Source organism: Biomphalaria glabrata, chromosome 15 (assembly GCF_947242115.1).
Source record: "Biomphalaria glabrata chromosome 15, xgBioGlab47.1, whole genome shotgun sequence".
NCBI classification, from domain to species: Eukaryota; Metazoa; Mollusca; class Gastropoda; family Planorbidae; genus Biomphalaria; species Biomphalaria glabrata.
The window spans coordinates 11,046,395-11,063,872 of record NC_074725.1 but is presented as its reverse complement, the minus strand read 5'-3'; the positions used below and the strand labels follow the sequence as shown (position 1 = coordinate 11,063,872).

The 17,478-nt window shown below is 38.0% G+C and overlaps 1 protein-coding gene across 1 annotated transcript in view; it reads left to right on the top strand.

The window, feature by feature from the left end:
- The window catches only part of LOC106055632 (uncharacterized), a 57,281-nt gene extending 46,056 nt beyond the window's left edge, over nt 1–11,225 (top strand). Inside the window, exons 9-13 of the mRNA XM_056012373.1 lie at nt 4,003–4,103; nt 4,749–5,005; nt 7,097–7,221; nt 8,894–9,029; nt 10,773–11,225. Coding sequence (XP_055868348.1) covers nt 4,003–4,103; nt 4,749–5,005; nt 7,097–7,221; nt 8,894–9,029; nt 10,773–10,796 — 643 coding nt within the window. The 3' untranslated portion in view covers nt 10,797–11,225. The remainder of the gene's footprint in view (nt 1–4,002; nt 4,104–4,748; nt 5,006–7,096; nt 7,222–8,893; nt 9,030–10,772) is intronic.
- The last annotated feature ends 6,253 nt before the right edge of the window (nt 11,226–17,478 follow it).

Genomic DNA, 17,478 nt, shown 5'->3' with positions numbered 1-17,478 from the left:
TTAGAAGTTTAGGAAATAATGTTCAACTTTAGAAGTTTAGGAAATAATGTTCAACTTTAGAAGTTTAGGAAATAATGTTCAACTTTAGAAGTTTAGGAAATAATGTTCAACTTTAGAAGTTTAGGAAATAATGTTCAACTTTAGAAGTTTAGGAAATTATGTTCAACTTTTATTGTCTCATATTCAACAAAGCAAAGTATTTTTGGTTGTTTTTTTTGCTTTTGTTTTCATGAATTCTATTAAAAAAGGTAAAGTCGGACAGAGAGGGAGGACTGAGAAGCTACCCTCAAATGTCCCCCTTCTCAAATGACGTCCCCGAGACCTTGGGGGGGGGGGGTAGAATAGGTAAAATATACCATGTCAGTGTCATATCATGCCACTTACGTCACGACAGCTGACTCTTTTTATGACTTAACACTGAAGAAATATAACTCCCTTGATCGAATTATCCAATGCCTCAGGTACGTGACGACATCATCTTAAACTCGTTGAATAAATTGTGTCAATAAATTAGCATTTAACTTAAGCCTCCTGCCAGGTGTGGGGTTACTTCTTGGTAATATTACAGTATCCCAGCACGCACTGCTGTATGTGGTACAACTGAACCGAGAGAGGGGACAAAATGATTGGTCGATAAGTCACTTCCGGTGACGTCATACTAATTACACGGGGGTGGGGTGGGGGGGGGGGGGCTACCTTGATTGCAGTTATTGTATCACATGACAAACTAAACTGTAAACCTTCCATGCGTTGGAGTACATTTTGGAAAAGTTAAAGATTTAAAAACAACAGCAGCATCACGGCGCATGCGCATTAATTAAACGACAGCTTCAATCTAAAGCTAATATATTAGATTGCTGGCGTCACGTTCTTTAAATAATCTTGAAATGCCAAAGTTATGTACATATAAATAGGATATTTACTTTTATGTACCGCAGGAACGATTACATTCTTTGTATGCAAATATTGGCCCAGCTGTTATAGGATCGACATATTCTATCATATTGCAGCAAATGAAGTCTTTCACAGTACATACTCTCGGGAGTACGCCGGGGAGAGGACCGTATCAACAATGCAAGCGTTTTACCTTCGTTTGCTCATTTGTTTTGATGGAGATTTTTTTTTTAATTTAAATCTTGTCCCAGATCTCCTTTTTGAAAGCTAATTGTAGGCCACGTCTAACTTCTGACCAGAAAAAAATAATCCTTCTTAGCAAGTACATTTGTTTTAAAACAGAGAGAGAGAGAGAGAGAGAGCTCTTTTATTCCTTTTCCCAAACTCACTTTTTCTGACAGCAATATTTGAAAACGCACCATGTATCACCTGTTAAAATATTAACAAGTGTCAATGGATTTCATATTAAAAATTATAATTAATTTTATTTTTAAATTGGAAAAAAAAAATAAAAGTGCAAGATGCTTCCGTATTCTGTAGCCAGGATACACCAACAGGCTTGCTATTTATAGATCAACCTCCATGTTCTGTTTCTTTACTCTAGTCTGACGATGACCCAGCTTAGCTGTTGTAGTTTCTCAGACAAAAGAGTTCTATCAAGTTATTAGGGCATGGACCAATGGCTAAGTCTACATGTTGGGAGTATGATCGATCTGCACACTTCAACTGTTACGATACGCTTCATTAGGTTACATCCAGATAGGAACCTTGTATCAATTGTATCTTTCAAAGGTCAACCGTAAAACCGTCATAAAAAGGCGCTCAGTAAATCAAAGGTCAATTGTATCTGGCAAGTTGACGTGTTGAACTAGGACACTGTGACCTTGGAGTTGAATGGTGAATACCAGACTATAAGAATGTCTAAACACTAAGATTAATGACTCACACTCCAAGAGTAGCCGCGGGTAAGAACTAACAGAAATAACATTTTAATTATCTCAATGGAGATCACAAATGTCCACATGTACATTGATAACAGAGGCGTAGCTAGAAAGTTTTCGTCAATTGGTGGCCCGGTAGCTTGACATCTATAGGGGCCCCTGTATTTTGTGTAATATTTAATGTAAAAAACACTCATTTGGGCCCCCTACCTCAAGTGGAAGCCCGGGGGGTTTTTCAAATTCTCCCCGTCCTACGCCACTGATTAATAAATTATTTTCTAAAACTAATTCAACAAGCCCACAAACGATGTAAAGCAGATCGCGCAGAGCACGCGACAGTCTTAGTATAATCCTTTAAAAAAAAAAGCTTACATATCTGTGAATACTGAAGGATTAATTTCTCTTGTTTTTATGAGACAAAATAATTAATAACTAGCAATTAATCGAATAATTGTTTAATTTTTTTATTGATTCATGTATTGTCTATGCCAATGAATAAAGATAAACAGACAGAGCGAGTTGATTTCAGTTTTGTAAAAACACAGAAGCAAAAAAAAAAATGAAATTGCAAGTGAAATAAAATAATGCAATAAATTTCTTATGAATTATTATACAGACTTAATTTGAATGTTCTACTGTTCATGACAAGTTCTCGAGGTCACATTGACCTGCGTGATCCAGTGTTCCTAACTCCCAGGGAGACCGCACTCAGGGGCACGCTATGTACACATGTAACCGCCACCTTCCCCCCCCCCCCACCTCCCGTTCCCCAGGTGTAGAATCACGCCAGGCTGGCGTTGAGATCTACCACCCACTGATTTAAAGCAATAATTAATGAACGTGATAATCCTAGACATACGTTGTATGCGCTTTTGGTGGCAGAACTTGTGTGTTTGTTCTTTCTACGTCATGCTAGGGACAGGTGTCGAGTTTGGGTCTATATTAACATGCCACATGAGTAATAGGTGGGACAGAAGACGTGATCTAACCGTATCGATATGATCGTATCGTATCGATATGATCACATTTTGGTCACAGCGATACATCCCAGCTTGCAATGACAATTGAAGCATTTTAATATAATTGTTAAACAAGAAAATCATATAAAATACTTTTTAAAAAACAACAACAACAAAGCTTATATGAAATGTATCATTGTATCAATTAGTTTGGATCAGTCCTGTAATTCAGGTTGTAATAAATCTAGACCAACAATAATAAATCTGTGCGATTAGCAATATTTTTAGCAATGGTTTTTGTTTAGCGCTATTTCGTGCTTCTAGCGTTCTCAATGTGCTAGGATCTTATCCCTTGGACCTTTTGGTAAAGTGGGAGGGGGAGAGAAAGAAATGGATACCTGGAAACAAAGGGATACCTGGAAACAAAGGGATACCTGGAAACAAAGGGATACCTGGAAACAAAGGCCTGGAAACAAAGGGATACCTGGAAACAAAGGGATACCTGGAAACAAAGGGATATCTGGAAACAAAGGGATACCGTATTTGCTTTTTAAAAGCATTTATTTAAAAAAAAGGTGGAACGACCTGAATTCGAATTAATGACTAAAGCCTCCTTAGGTCATCTTAATCACTCTGCTAATGAGGCGAGCATTAGAATAGAAGATACTATAGTTACTTTTATATTGTGTGTATAAAGTTACTTTGAAGCGGCGACTTATAAAGGGGACTAAATCATCTTATATCCCCATTTCAGTCAAGTACAATGTATTTCCCTTGTTCGAGATACCAAACAAAATAATTAATTACCAATAGTTAATTAACTAATTGGTTAATATTTTTTTTTATTGATTCTTGTGTTGTCAAGTAAAAGAAATAATTGCGCAAAATTTCCGCTTGATCCGAGACTGGATACCCAATAAATAACGTTTACAAACTTTTTACCAGACAGACAGATAGAGTTGATATAAGCTTTGTACCAGACAGACAGATAGAGTTAATAAAAGATTTGTAAAATTCAACGAAATGAGGATGAAACCAGAAACTTTGGTTCGTGCGAGGAAAGTGCGAGGATTGTGATTTTTTTTTTCAATTCCTACTTTTAACTCAAAATTTTTGTCATGGTAGAAAAACAAAAGTCACACTCGGAACTATTTATTTTATCAATGAGTTATTTATAATATTTATCTTCCTATTCTTTGCTCCTTTAGCACCAAGTCACTGCCTCTAGCTCCACATTTGTTGAGGAAAGAAAGAATGACCAGCCACAGGCCTCAGAAAATTTGTTTACTGGGAGAAAATGAAACCATTGGTAGGATACTTTTTAATGCACAGACAATTCATTCTTTCTATGTACATATCACTTATCATCTTATCTTATAAAATACAGACGTTACTTAAAAAAAAAAGAAGATGATAACGTCCTACGCGTGTCCCCAGGTCAATCTAGTTATGCATGTTAACAAATGTCTTTAATTCTGCCAAGTCATTAGTTTTCCTGGCTGACTCAGGCAACCCGTTCCATGCCCTAATACCACTAGTGAGGAAGGGGCATTTGTGAACTAACTATTCGATGACAGAAAACAGCAAAAGGGTTGGACCAGAATGTTAGGGTGAAACCAGTGCCTTTTATAGGTCAGTGAAGGCCCTGGGCAGGTTTTTTTGTGGGAGTGAGGCTCCCTACCTTTTTTTCGCATGTTTTAATACAAATGCGCTTAATGATATTAAAATTTCAACAAATCTGTTAACAAAAAACACTTGTATATTAGGTCTCATTTTCGTTGTTTTTCTGTTTTTTATTTAACTGGCACAACATACACAATACCAGTAACCAATCCTCTTTTCTTACAGTTTCAATAATCCATAGATCAGCCTCACAGTAACACAAAGCTAACATACTGTTTGACATGTATATATAAATACATTGATGATATTTATGTGTACTTTATTTGACAAGGTTCCCTGGAAATCATCTTAGGCTTGGACACCTACATGGAGAATGCCACAGCCCCAGGTCATTGTGAACTTCTGGTACTAAAGCGCGGTCAATTCGAGAAGACCTTCAAGAGGAAGTACGCCCTTGCCACGCTTGACCAGGTGAAAGAATCCCTGGCCAACAAACTGTGCCTGTACATCTACCAGTCAGACCCAAACAAAGTAGCATTTCTGAAGTTTCTGAACATCAAGCTGATGGACTCGAATATACTGTTAGAGGTATGTGAATAGATGCTAGTTTAGTGGAGGTATGTGGCTAGAGGTATGTGAATAGATGCTAGTTTAGTGGAGGTATGTGGCTAGAGATATGTGAATAGATGCTAGTTTAGTGGAGGTATGTGGCTAGAGATATGTGAATAGATGCTAGTTTAGTGGAGGTATGTGGCTAGAGATATGTGAATAGATGCTAGTTTAGTGGAGGTATGTGGCTAGAGGTATGTGAAAAGATGCTAGTTTAGTGAAGGTATGTGGCTAGAGGTATATGAAGAGATGCTAGTTTAATGGAGGTATGTGGCTAGAGGTATGTAAATAGATGCTAATTTAGTGGAGGTATGTGACTAGGGTAGGTGAATAGATGCAAGTTAGTGGAGGTATTTGGCTAGAGGTATGTAAAGTGGTGCAGGAATTTACCTACTTGGGTTCAACAATTGTCAGTAACCTAGACTTAGACATCGAGCTGACAAAAAGGATAGGAAAAGCTACCACAGCATTGGCAAAACTCTCCAAGCGCGTCTGGGAAAATGGTAAATTGACCACAACGACCAAAATCCTAGTCTACAACGCCTGTGTTGTGAGCACTCTCCTTTATGGCAGTGAAAGCTGGTCAACATACATGTACCAAGAGCACAGATTGAATAGTTTCCACTTGCGCTGCCTGAGACGCATAATGGGCATCTCTTGGAGGGACCATGTCTCCAATCAGGAAGTTTTGAGATTGGCCAATATGAACAGCATGTATGCTCTCCTGACACAAAGAAGATTACGCTGGCTCGGACATGTCACCCGCATGCCAGATGGTAGAATCCCGAAAGATGTCTTATATGCTGAGCTTGTGGAAGGAGTCAGACCCAAGGGCCGCCCAAGACTAACATATAGAGATGTCTGCAAGCGAGACATGAGAGCCTCAGGCATCAGTGAAAGTATGTGGGAAAACATATCCAAAGACCGGAGTGCATGGAGACTGACTGTGCGTGCTGGGACAACCCTTGCTGAGAACAAAAGAATTGAAGCGGCTTTAATCAAGAGGAAAAAAAAGAAAGCTGCCCTGTCTGCTAGCCCTAAATCAGAGGCATACACATGTACGAATTGTGGCAAAGTCTGCCGTTCTAGAATTGGCTTGATTAGCCACACCAGATTCTGCCCCGTCTCAAGATTAAGCCAAAACCAGTGACTCACTTGGGCGCATCCATTGCCTTTCGAGACAAAAGGAGCCATATATGTAAATAGATGCTAGAGGATGACATGTTTGAAACAACTCAATTTCCTATTTAAGGAACTTTGAAAACTTTGGTATGTGGATGGGGTTTTGTGGCAAGAATATATGTTACCAGCGGTATGTGGGTAGAGTTCGTGAGTAGAGGTAATCGGGTAATAGTATGTTACTTGAGATATGTGGATAGAGGCATGTATGTAGTGGTATGTGGATAAACATCTGCTACAGGTATTTTGATAGAGTCTTGTTAGTAGAAGTACATGGATAAACATATGCGGCTAAAGGTATATGGGTAAAGATTTTTGACCACAGTTATTTGAGAAGTATGTGTGTAAAGGTATTTCACTAGATGTATGTGGCTAGAGGTATGTGGGTGAAGTTTTCTGAGTAAAAATTGTGAATATGTGGATGGTGATCGGAAGTACCACTTGATGTATCATGGGTAGGTATTCATTGGTAGGACTATTTTCGACAATTCGCATTCAAATGTGGGATTTGCTGGTCTGTCAGAGCTTGAAATAATTGAATGACAGTCAATGTACATGCACTGACATCATATAATCGTAGTTATTAAGTTTACAGGGCGATTGTGTATGCACAGGAAAGGGATTTATAACGTCATAATTTTAAGAATGCAAGATTGGCTTTATCAGACCTCACATGTTACATCAAATCGTCTGCTATATCCTTCTGCAACGTAAAACCGGTAAAAGTCGTACTATAAACTAATTTAAGAAAATGTGCTTCAGTGAAATATAGAGACAGGGCGTCTTTGGTTCAGTATGAGTGTTGTTTCTATTTCTGGTGTAGTTTGAACAAAGATTCCATTGCCAAGTGTAATGGGTTAAATACCAATGAATGTCTTGTGTTTGAAACAGGTGAAGCGAAGTAAACACGCCAAGGCAAGGCGCAACACTAACATCGGGGGTGAAAGAGTTAACAGGAGCGTGGAGCAACAAGATATAAAGAACGTGATGAAGAGGCTTCACATGAGCACAAACAGGTTGGTCCCCAAAGATAGATCTAGACAGGGGAATAGCGAGTCCCAAAGTTTTCAAAGTTCCTTAAATAGGAAATAGAGTTGTTTCAAACATGTCATCCTCTTTGTCTACACTCGTTGTCTTTTTGTCTACACTCTTTCTTAACGGCTCGTTTGAGCACTAAGACTACTTGGATATTAAGCATACAAAATATCAAGCATGTACAAACACATTAGATGGCACTTTAAACTCTCAAACGAATGTATTGACATATTCAAGAAAATGTGTACTAAGGTTAGCGCCTGGCAAAGCAAGGTTGGTCAAGAACTCGATTCTTGTTGTATGTCTCTATTTTTTAATGCTTCGCTTTTTTTGTATTAGCTATGTCCCTATGTTCACTCTGCCATGGACTTAAGAGATGTAAGTGGTTTACTTTTGCATTAAGCAGGCGACACTTTTGTCAAGCGTTAGAAACAATACACATGAAATAGAAGCTTTGTTTTTAACTCCATAGAAAGTTCGTTCCTTCGAAATCAACCAGGACAGTTATTTGTTTAAGCCTCGTCGCATTGCCTTTGTGAGACTCATTTAAAAAAAAAAAGCTAAATCAAAGGTATATCAAAGTGACAAAACCTGTAAAATAAGATGCACACATTATCAATAGCTATAGTCTCCCTTCATTTTGTTTCTTAAAATAAACATTGAAATTAAAAATAAAAACTTTGACAGACTAGATCTCACATGTTTCTATTAATCAATTTGAAGTCAACTTCAGAATCTTCATCATAGTGCAATCAACATTAGGAATCTGAATAAACAATAGAACTACAGCTTATTAAATGGATCCTTTTTAAACAAATATGAATTTCGAATATTTGTCTTAATGAAATTGTATGCAAAATAATCAAAGTTTATTATCTGTTGCTTCGAAAGGCTAAAAGAAGAGAAGAGCTGTCATTTGTGGGGTGCATCTCCTCAGTATCCCCAAATATAATACGAAACGTTTAATACATAACATTGATCTTGCAACGAAGGAGACACTACAAAGTTATAGCTGAACAGATGAAGTTGATGTAGCTCTAACAGAATAGTGTAGTATTGCTTAATAAAATAAACGTCTATACAGCACACAGAGTGTGGAAGCCCATGAGTCCGCCCTGGGCAGTTCTCCCGGGGATGGAGCTTGGACTGAACGCCCTTAGCAGGACATACAGCAGGACATACCATTACCTAATTTTTTATTAACTATTCTAGCATAGGGCATCATTTTGGTCTAGCAGTACGCCTTGGTGCTGGCTCCCTAGTGGACCAGTGGGAGTATCTGGGTGAAGGTCTCCGTACTGTCTTTAAGCGCCGCTCAGAAAACACAACTCAGCTCTAGTCGGGTGTTGGAACTCGTGCTTCCTTGATTGGTAGGCCAGCGGTTTAGGTCACTCAGCCAGAGACCCCCACATTTTGCACTGCGCTTTTCAAACCTTGACTATAACGTTGGTAGATGTGCTTCGGTCACTTTCATGCTGCTTCTGCTTGTAGAGTCTTTCTTCTCTAAAGTCACTCAGTTTGATTTAATTCAACACGTTTAAAAGGATAGGATTTAAGCCTCGTAATACCATAGGCCAGAGTGTATGTGATAGTGGTTGAAAGGTGTAGAAGTAAAGAAAGAGAATAGTGTCCTATACTACCAACTGTTTCCAGAGCTGCTGAGCTGCCCCCTGAAGACATGTCTGAAATAGCGCTGGCTAAGATGGACCGCAGATTGAGATTATGGAGTGAACATACAAACATGAACGGAAGTAAACTCTCACGTCTGCAGAGTGCAACGATAACATTGGTAAGTGTTTACTGGATAACATTGGTAAGTGTTTAGTGGATAACATTGGTAAGTGTTTAGTGGATAACAATGGTAAGTATTTAGTGGATAACATTGGTAAGTGTTTAGTGGATAACATTGGTAAGTGTTTAGTGGATAACATTGGTAAGTGTTTAGTGGATAACATTGGTAAGTGTTTAGTGGATAACATTGGTAAGTGTTTAGTGGATAGCATTGGTAAGTGTTTGTAAGAAATTTACAGAAACATAATTTTCATTTTTTTTCATTTATATTAAAACTGTGTTTAGAATATAACGCTACAAAGGCTTGTCAAAATCCATTTCTCAGAATGTATTACCTCATGACTTGGTGCTTACCTCAATGTATTACCTCATGACTTGGTGCTTACCTCAATGTATTACCTCATGACTTGGTGCTTACCTCAATGTATTACCTCATGACTTGGTGCTTACCTCAATGTATTACCTCATGACTTGGTGCTTACCTCAATGTATTACCTCATGACTTGGTGCTTACCTCAATGTATTACCTCATGACTTGGTGCTTACCTCAATGTATTACCTCATGACTTGGTGCTTACCTCAATGTATTACCTCATGACTTGGTGCTTACCTCAATGTATTACCTCATGACTTGGTGCTTACCTCAATGTATTACCTCATGACTTGGTGCTTACCTCAATGTATTACCTCATGACTTGGTGCTTACCTCAATGTATTACCTCATGACTTGGTGCTTACCTCAATGTATTACCTCATGACTTGGTGCTTACCTCAATGTATTACCTCATGACTTGGTGATTACCTCAATGTATTTGACTTGGTGCTTACCTCAATGTATTACCTCATGACTTGGTGCTTATCTCAATGTATTACCTCAAGACTTGGTGCTTACCTCAATGTATTACCTCATGACTTGGTGCTTACCTCAATGTATTACCTCGAGACTTGGTGCTTACCTCAATGTATTACCTCATGACTTGGTGCTTACCTCAATGTATTACCTCGAGACTTGGTGCTTACCTCAATGTATTACCTCATGACTTGGTGCTTACCTCAATGTATTACCTCGAGACTTGGTGCTTACCTCAATGTATTACCTCATGACTTGGTGCTTACCTCAATGTATTACCTCATGACTTGGTGCTTACCTCAATGTATTACCTCATGACTTGGTGCTTACCTCAATGTATTACTTCATGACTTGGTGCTTACCTCAATGTATTACCTCATGACTTGGTGCAATGCTTTGCTTGGACGTCCTGGGAAGATGTTTGTCAGTAATGACACTTCCAAAACGATGTGGTAGAAACTTGTTTGAAGGATGAACCGAGACCATTCTTTATAGAAGGCCGGAACACTGACCTGCAACGTCACAGGGCAACGAGGTATTGCTCTAAACTGCCCACAGGTTCTGACGTTAATACCAGTGTTGAGGCCTTCCATACCGAATGGTCTCGGATGAACAGATTTGAGAAGTAACTACGTTCCAGTTTGAACCAGATTACGGATGAACTACCATTAAAGCCACGTCAGCCTTGTTTGTTGAGTTATTTTGAATTTGATATCATTAAAACTGTTTTAAAATTTCAGTATTTCATTGTTACACATTTTGGCCCACCAAAACTATTCTGTAAATCATCGTCCCCCCCCCCCCCCCCCCACCCTTTCCTAAAAACGTTTTCCTATCACTAGTCACTATCACTAGGATTTAATTTTTTTTTTTTACTTTTTATGATTTCAGTCTGACAACAGCCGCGTGGCATGACAGTAGCTGTGACTTTCATCTAGATCTACATTTAATTGACATCCCTTGGTTTATCTCACACATCCAGCAGTGAAGCAACCATTGTGGGGGGAAATTTCATTTCAGCTTCTTAACTTTGTTGCACCAAAGAACAGCTACTCTCTTACTAAATCCGAAATGATTTCTTAAGTTAATTCCCTTGAAACCAGTGCGCTATTGAAATATTTAGTCGCTTCAAGAATTTTACAAGCGAACACTGGCTGAATCAAGATTTTCTCTTAATTCTAAAAGGAAAACAAGTTTTAAAACTTCATTTGGCGAACTGTATGTGCAATGTACATAATTGTTTGTCTTATAAACTTACGTTTATCTGTAAATACTTATACAGTGTATATTCTGTCTGTATTAACATTGAATGCGTTATACAATAAATATTTGGTGAATGTTTGATTGAAATGGATTTCTTTTTCTTTTTTCCATGTTTATAAAAATGCTGCCTGTTCATTAGGTGTGCCGTTACAGAAATTTATTTTGATCGTAAAAATAAAGTTTAAAAAATAAACACAATTTCCAATTCAGCTCATCTGTCCCTTAACTTTAATCGTATGGGTGCTGTAACTGTTCGTATGGGTGCTGTGACTGTTCGTATGGGTGCTGTGACTGTTCGTATGGGTGCTGTAACTGTTCGTATGGGTGCTGTGACTGTTCGTATGGGTGCTGTAACTGTTCGTATGGGTGCTGTGACTGTTCGTATGGGTGCTGTAACTGTTCGTATGGGTGCTGTAACTGTTCGTATGGGTGCTGTAACTGTTCGTATGGGTGCTGTGACTGTTCGTATGGGTGCTGTAACTGTTCGTATGGGTGCTGTAACTGTTCGTATGGGTGCTGTAACTGTTCGTATGGGTGCTGTGACTGTTCGTATGGGTGCTGTAACTGTTCGTATGGGTGCTGTAACTGTTCGTATGGGTGCTGTAACTGTTCGTATGGGTGCTGTGACTGTTCGTATGGGTGCTGTAACTGTTCGTATGGGTGCTGTAACTGTTCGTATGGGTGCTGAGACAGCAATAACAAAAAAAAATGTGATTTCGAGTACAAATTATAGTCTCGCTCTGAAAGTTTATTCAACACCAGATCTATATAAACAATACATTTACCATTAGCATATGATCTATTATAAGGAATAAGGAAAGTACCCTTTCAGAGGATTTCAGACCATAACGCTAATTGTACGTGGTGATTATAAAAATAATTATACCTGCCTTTTGACCTGCTTTGTTTATCAAACAATAACAAACAATACATTTGTAATTGTTAATATATACTTTCTATAGTGTAATACTGTATCCAATGCATTCAAAAGACATTTACCAAGTAATTTGGAACCTGCAAAGAAACTTGACCGCATACTTAAATATTTGTTTATTAAGAACAAAACAATGTAAAGATACCGCACTGTACTTACTATTTCCCCTTTTTGTTATAACATAACAAAACAATCAGATCTATTCAAATAATGCAAAGCAGTTTTTATCACGTAAATTAGAAACTTGTCGTATGACATAGAGTCATGCTGCTGCCCAATTGCAATAAATTTTGATAAAACCAAGAAAACCTTCTCCAAGATATCCCCCCCCCCCCACACTGGTCCACAAACGAGATTGGACCATAGTGCTCTGAGCATGCTATAAGCATGAAAGTAGCGCTATATAAAGGCTATAATTATTATTATTATTATCTTACGATTTATTTTCAAAGAGATACTATGTACCTGTACTACTAAATAACCTGCGCATCGTTACTTTGTGTCTCCATCTCTAGATCACATGACATGAGGATGTTGAACGATAACATTTGTCTAGTTTGTACAGAAACTTGAGCGAACTTGAAAACTTTCCTAGAAATCCTAGAGTTTCTTTGACGTTGCTGAGCTATGAACAGACTTTGCTTATTGTTTGCCTTAATTTGGGACAGACAAGACATGACTTGATATCAAGAAAGATCTGGGTTTTAAATCAGCAAGGTTCTGGGTTTGCAATATTCTTATTTCATAATTTAAAAAAAAAAAAAAAAAAGATGTTAGAAACAAAATTGTTGATAGATTCGGGAGTTGTGTTACATGTCCTGAGCTGACAGCTAGCCCATCTCACCTTTGTATGCTTCATACAAAATAAATGTGGCTTTACATAACCGATAATTACAGTTCTCATCTCATTATAGATAAATAGAAAAACTGAAATAAAATTACAGGATGTTACATGATTTAAACAATACACGTCATGTCGATTCCATTATTTACACACTAGAAACTGAGGCTCACATTAATCATCCGTGGTTCCGGTCTTCCATCTCCAGCCACACATTTGCGAGAATTCTACTCAAAGTTTCATCAGACACTTGTCATACATATACACACACATACACACATCTACACACATACCCCACAGCATTACTGCTTTCAATTTTCTGAATATATCATTAAATCATCACAAATGATCTTTTAAAAAGAAGTCTTCGTTTCCATGCATTCTAAAACATGTTCATTGTAATCATAGCGTCGTTACTTAGCCTTTGATAAGCTCACATAGTTTGTACAAATATATTTAGAATATGACCACTTCTGAAAAATGGGACTGAAGATTTCAATCAATAAAGAAAATTGACCTCCATATCGATTCGTAGTTCATTTACTGTTTCGTTTTTTTCCTGTAGGCAAATCAAATTTAATTTTTACAATGTCTGAAACAGATGTCTGTATTAGTATTTCAACCTACGCATCGAGGAAAAAGATTACATTTGGTTGAATTGTTAAGAGTCTCAAGCTTCTGCATTCTTGAACTTATCTCTGAGCCATGGAAAGTCACTTCTGTTTTTTAAGAATGTAAAGCAATGTTAAGTATATTTCTTGCCATTTAGCATCTGTTTCTTTGCATTCATCTGTTTCTTTGCATTCATCTGTTTCTTTGCATTCATCTGTTTCTTTGCATTCATCTGTTTCTTTGCATTCATCTGTTTCTATGCATTCATCTGTTTCTTTGCATTCATCTGTTTCTATGCATTCATCTGTTTCTTTGCATTCATCTGTTTCTTTGCATTCATCTGTTTCTTTGCATTCATCTGTTCCTTTGCCTTTCCTTTTCCTTGACAGTTTCCTGCAGAAAGTTATGTGCAAGTCCTGAAGATTTACTGATATGGTCGTACAGTCTTAGCTTTTTTTTTGAACAATGGCCAGAAGGTCATCGTGGAGCCCAATGGCCAGAAGGTCATCGTGGAGCCCAATGGCCAGAAGGTCATCGTGGAGCCCAATCGCCATCAGGATCTGATTTTGAAATGTCAATGTTTGAAGGAAAATACCCATTCCCTGTTTGAGTACATCTTCCAATAACAAGCAGGTTGGGGTAAGGGTTAGGGTAAACGTTTTCACGTGTTTAATAAAAGGTGCAACGTGGCGACTTTATGAAATGACATCAATTCCATAATATTGTAGCATGATATTATATCATATTATATTATATGGGCGGACTGGCTATATGGGCGTTCGGGCAAATGCCCGGTGGGCCGGTACCCAAATGGGCCGGTATTACCACAACAATAATCTTTTTTGTTTCCATGACATTGTGACATTTCATTCATTCCATGATACTTAGGCATTTATGTTAGAGCTTGACTTTCCATTACACCAAGACATTGAAGTCATTTGCTTGCAATGTTCCAATTGAATTCGATTATTTAAATCTCTGTCATTAATCAGACAAAGAAATGCTACACCAAGAATTTGACAGTTAACTGTACAAGCCTGAAAGACTCATTTACGGTCAAGTCAAATCAGATGTTAGCATGGTACCTGGATCGGTCCGAGTGGGAGGCCCTTGTTTCGAGTCCTTGTCAGAGAGTATCTATGTTTCACCTTTGTTTCTTCTCCTTCTTCTCCCAATATCTGTTGTAATTGATGACATTATAATAAAATCATATGTCAAATTTATTCAACTTTTAATCCAGCACTAAAACACCCAAATCTCATATTTAATATTAAAAAAACATTCACAAATGGGACATACATATATTCGTTGAGATTAGCCCCATCCACGCTTCTCCCCCGTCCAAAATACAAACCGACAAAAAGTGTCGGCAGTACAAGCGACTGATCCTGCAAGGTCAGAGCTCAGACATCCAAAACATGTGAAATCGATAACAATAAAAATGTGTTAATCCTTGAAAATGAAAGTCAGACAAAAGATCATCTGCCACATAAAGTCTGTGTTACCCAGTTGTCTGAGTTTTAACTCCCCCACCCACCGCAGTATGTGCAACGCAACTAAGCAGAATCATTCAATGATAACATATATTCATGTATAGATGTTACATTTATCGTATATAAATGTGGGTGTACATGTGAACTATACTATTCTCAAGTTAAACAACAGTTCTTGTACTTATATAGCATTCGGAAGATCAGTTTGAACTGCTTGCAACCATTCTTGCCCCAACATAGCCTTCTGACAGTCAGTCAACATTCCTGCTACCATTCTTGCCCCAACATAGCCTTCTGAAAGTCAGTCAACATTCATGCTACCATTCTTGCCCCAACATAGCCTTCTGACAGTCAGTCAACATTCCTGCTACTATTCATGTCCCATATTAGCCTTCTGACAGTCAGTCAACATTCCTGCTACTATTCATGTCCCATCTTAGCCTTCTGAGAGTCAGTCAACATTCCTGCTACTATTCATGTCCCATATTAGCCTTCTGAGAGTCAGTCAACATTCCTGCTACTATTCGTCTCCCATATTAGCCTTCTGAGAGTCAGTCAACATTCCTGCTACTATTCGTGTCCCAACATAGCCTTCTGAGAGTCAGTCAACATTCCTGCTACTATTCATGTCCCATATTAGCCTTCTGAGAGTCAGTCAACATTCCTGATACTATTCATGTCCCAACATAGTCAGTCAATTCGCTTTCTTCTTCGCAATTGGAATCTGAAAGTGTTGAGTTGAGGTGAAGTCTCTTGCAACTCTAGGTCAGCACACAAGAAGAAGCGCTCCTTTTCACCAGCCTGACTGACAGATCGTATTGTTTGGAAGAGATTCACGTTGGTGTCTATATATCACAGCACTATTCACCAGCCTGTCTGACAGATCGTATTGTTTGGAAGACATTCACGTTGGTGTCTATGTATGACAGCACTATTCACCAGCCTGACTGACAGATCGTATTGTTTGAAAGAGATTCAAGTTGGTGTATATGTATCACAGCACTATTCACCAGCCTGACTGACAGATCGTATTGTTTGGAAGAGATTCAATTTGGTGTCTATGTATCACAGCACTATTTCCAATTAATCTCCGGACGCACTGGCTTGAGATGTGGTCGTAGGCCGAGCACACCGGGGACCCCACCATTTTACTTCATCTTTATTACGCTAACCATGCGGGACTCGACACTTGTGAAATGGTCCCTTGAGAAACGAAGAGGTTGTAAGGACTCTCTTTGCAACCCAGACCTGTGAAAAGAAAGTGCTTGCTACCCAAATTGACGTAATCGTTCCCTTTTGCGATCGTTTCCAACCTAGGTAGCGTAGCCCGGGACCTTTTCCTATACACAATTGTGAGGATCCATTAACTTGCACGTAATCCTCCTCTTGATTAAGTTCTCTTTGTTTTATACTTTAGAGAAGGCAACGAAAACGAGGGCATACTCTTTTTACACAACACAAATTAATGTTTATAAATCCAAAAATCCATTTAGTTTAATGAGCTCAAGTCGTCAATTAGGAGAGAAAGAGTTAATGCTATTGTTTTAGTTTATTTATTTAAATATGCACTTTTCCATTATTGATTCATTGCTGACATATTCTCCACGCTCAGGTCGTGAACTAGAAGTTTGACCACCATATTTAAAAAAAATAGAACATGTTAAATTCCAGGTTTACAAACAAAGAAGTCTTGTGTTCTAAGAAAAAAAAAAAAAAAAACTTTATATAGAATCTAATCTAATGCCTGTAGATTAGTAAATAAAAATTAGGCTAATAAAAAATAAATAAAACACAGATTGTAAGTTCATGGATATCTTCAGATGATGTCTTGGAGATTGAAACAAATTACCAGAGATATATAGGGTCTACTGTCTTAGCAATGGAGGCATTTTCTGATATGTAGCTCAGAGTTACAGTGTTAGGTTTCCAGTGCTCATATCGTCTGCCTTATTATCAGCTATTTCTTTTGGTTATCTCCCTTTCTTTATTTTTTTCCCCGACTTGTACACATCAACACATCAGAGTACACACTTTGACGTCAGGAGATTTATAATGTATTCTGTAGTGCAATAGAAACGTGGGGATAAAATTTTACAGATAAAGAAAACGGGTGATTTTAAATAAAATAAAGAGTGAAAAAAAAATATATTAGTATTTAAAATGCGAATGAAGAGCGACGCGAAGAAATGTCACCCTAAAATTGCTCCACAAATGTTCACAAAATGTGTATTGAAAGCAGTGAAGGCGAAACTAAATGTTTTCAAAAAGTTATGTTGAGGGAGGGGCTGAGACTGCCCTGGCACTCCCTTTCCCGCGACCCTCCGCCGCTGCAAATAATGATCGCATTATTTTGTTCAACATCTGTCACTCAGCTTATACTCTGTAATGAGATTTTTTTAAAAATCTAACGTTACATATTCTGAAATCAATAAAAGTAGAAAACATTTCTGTTGT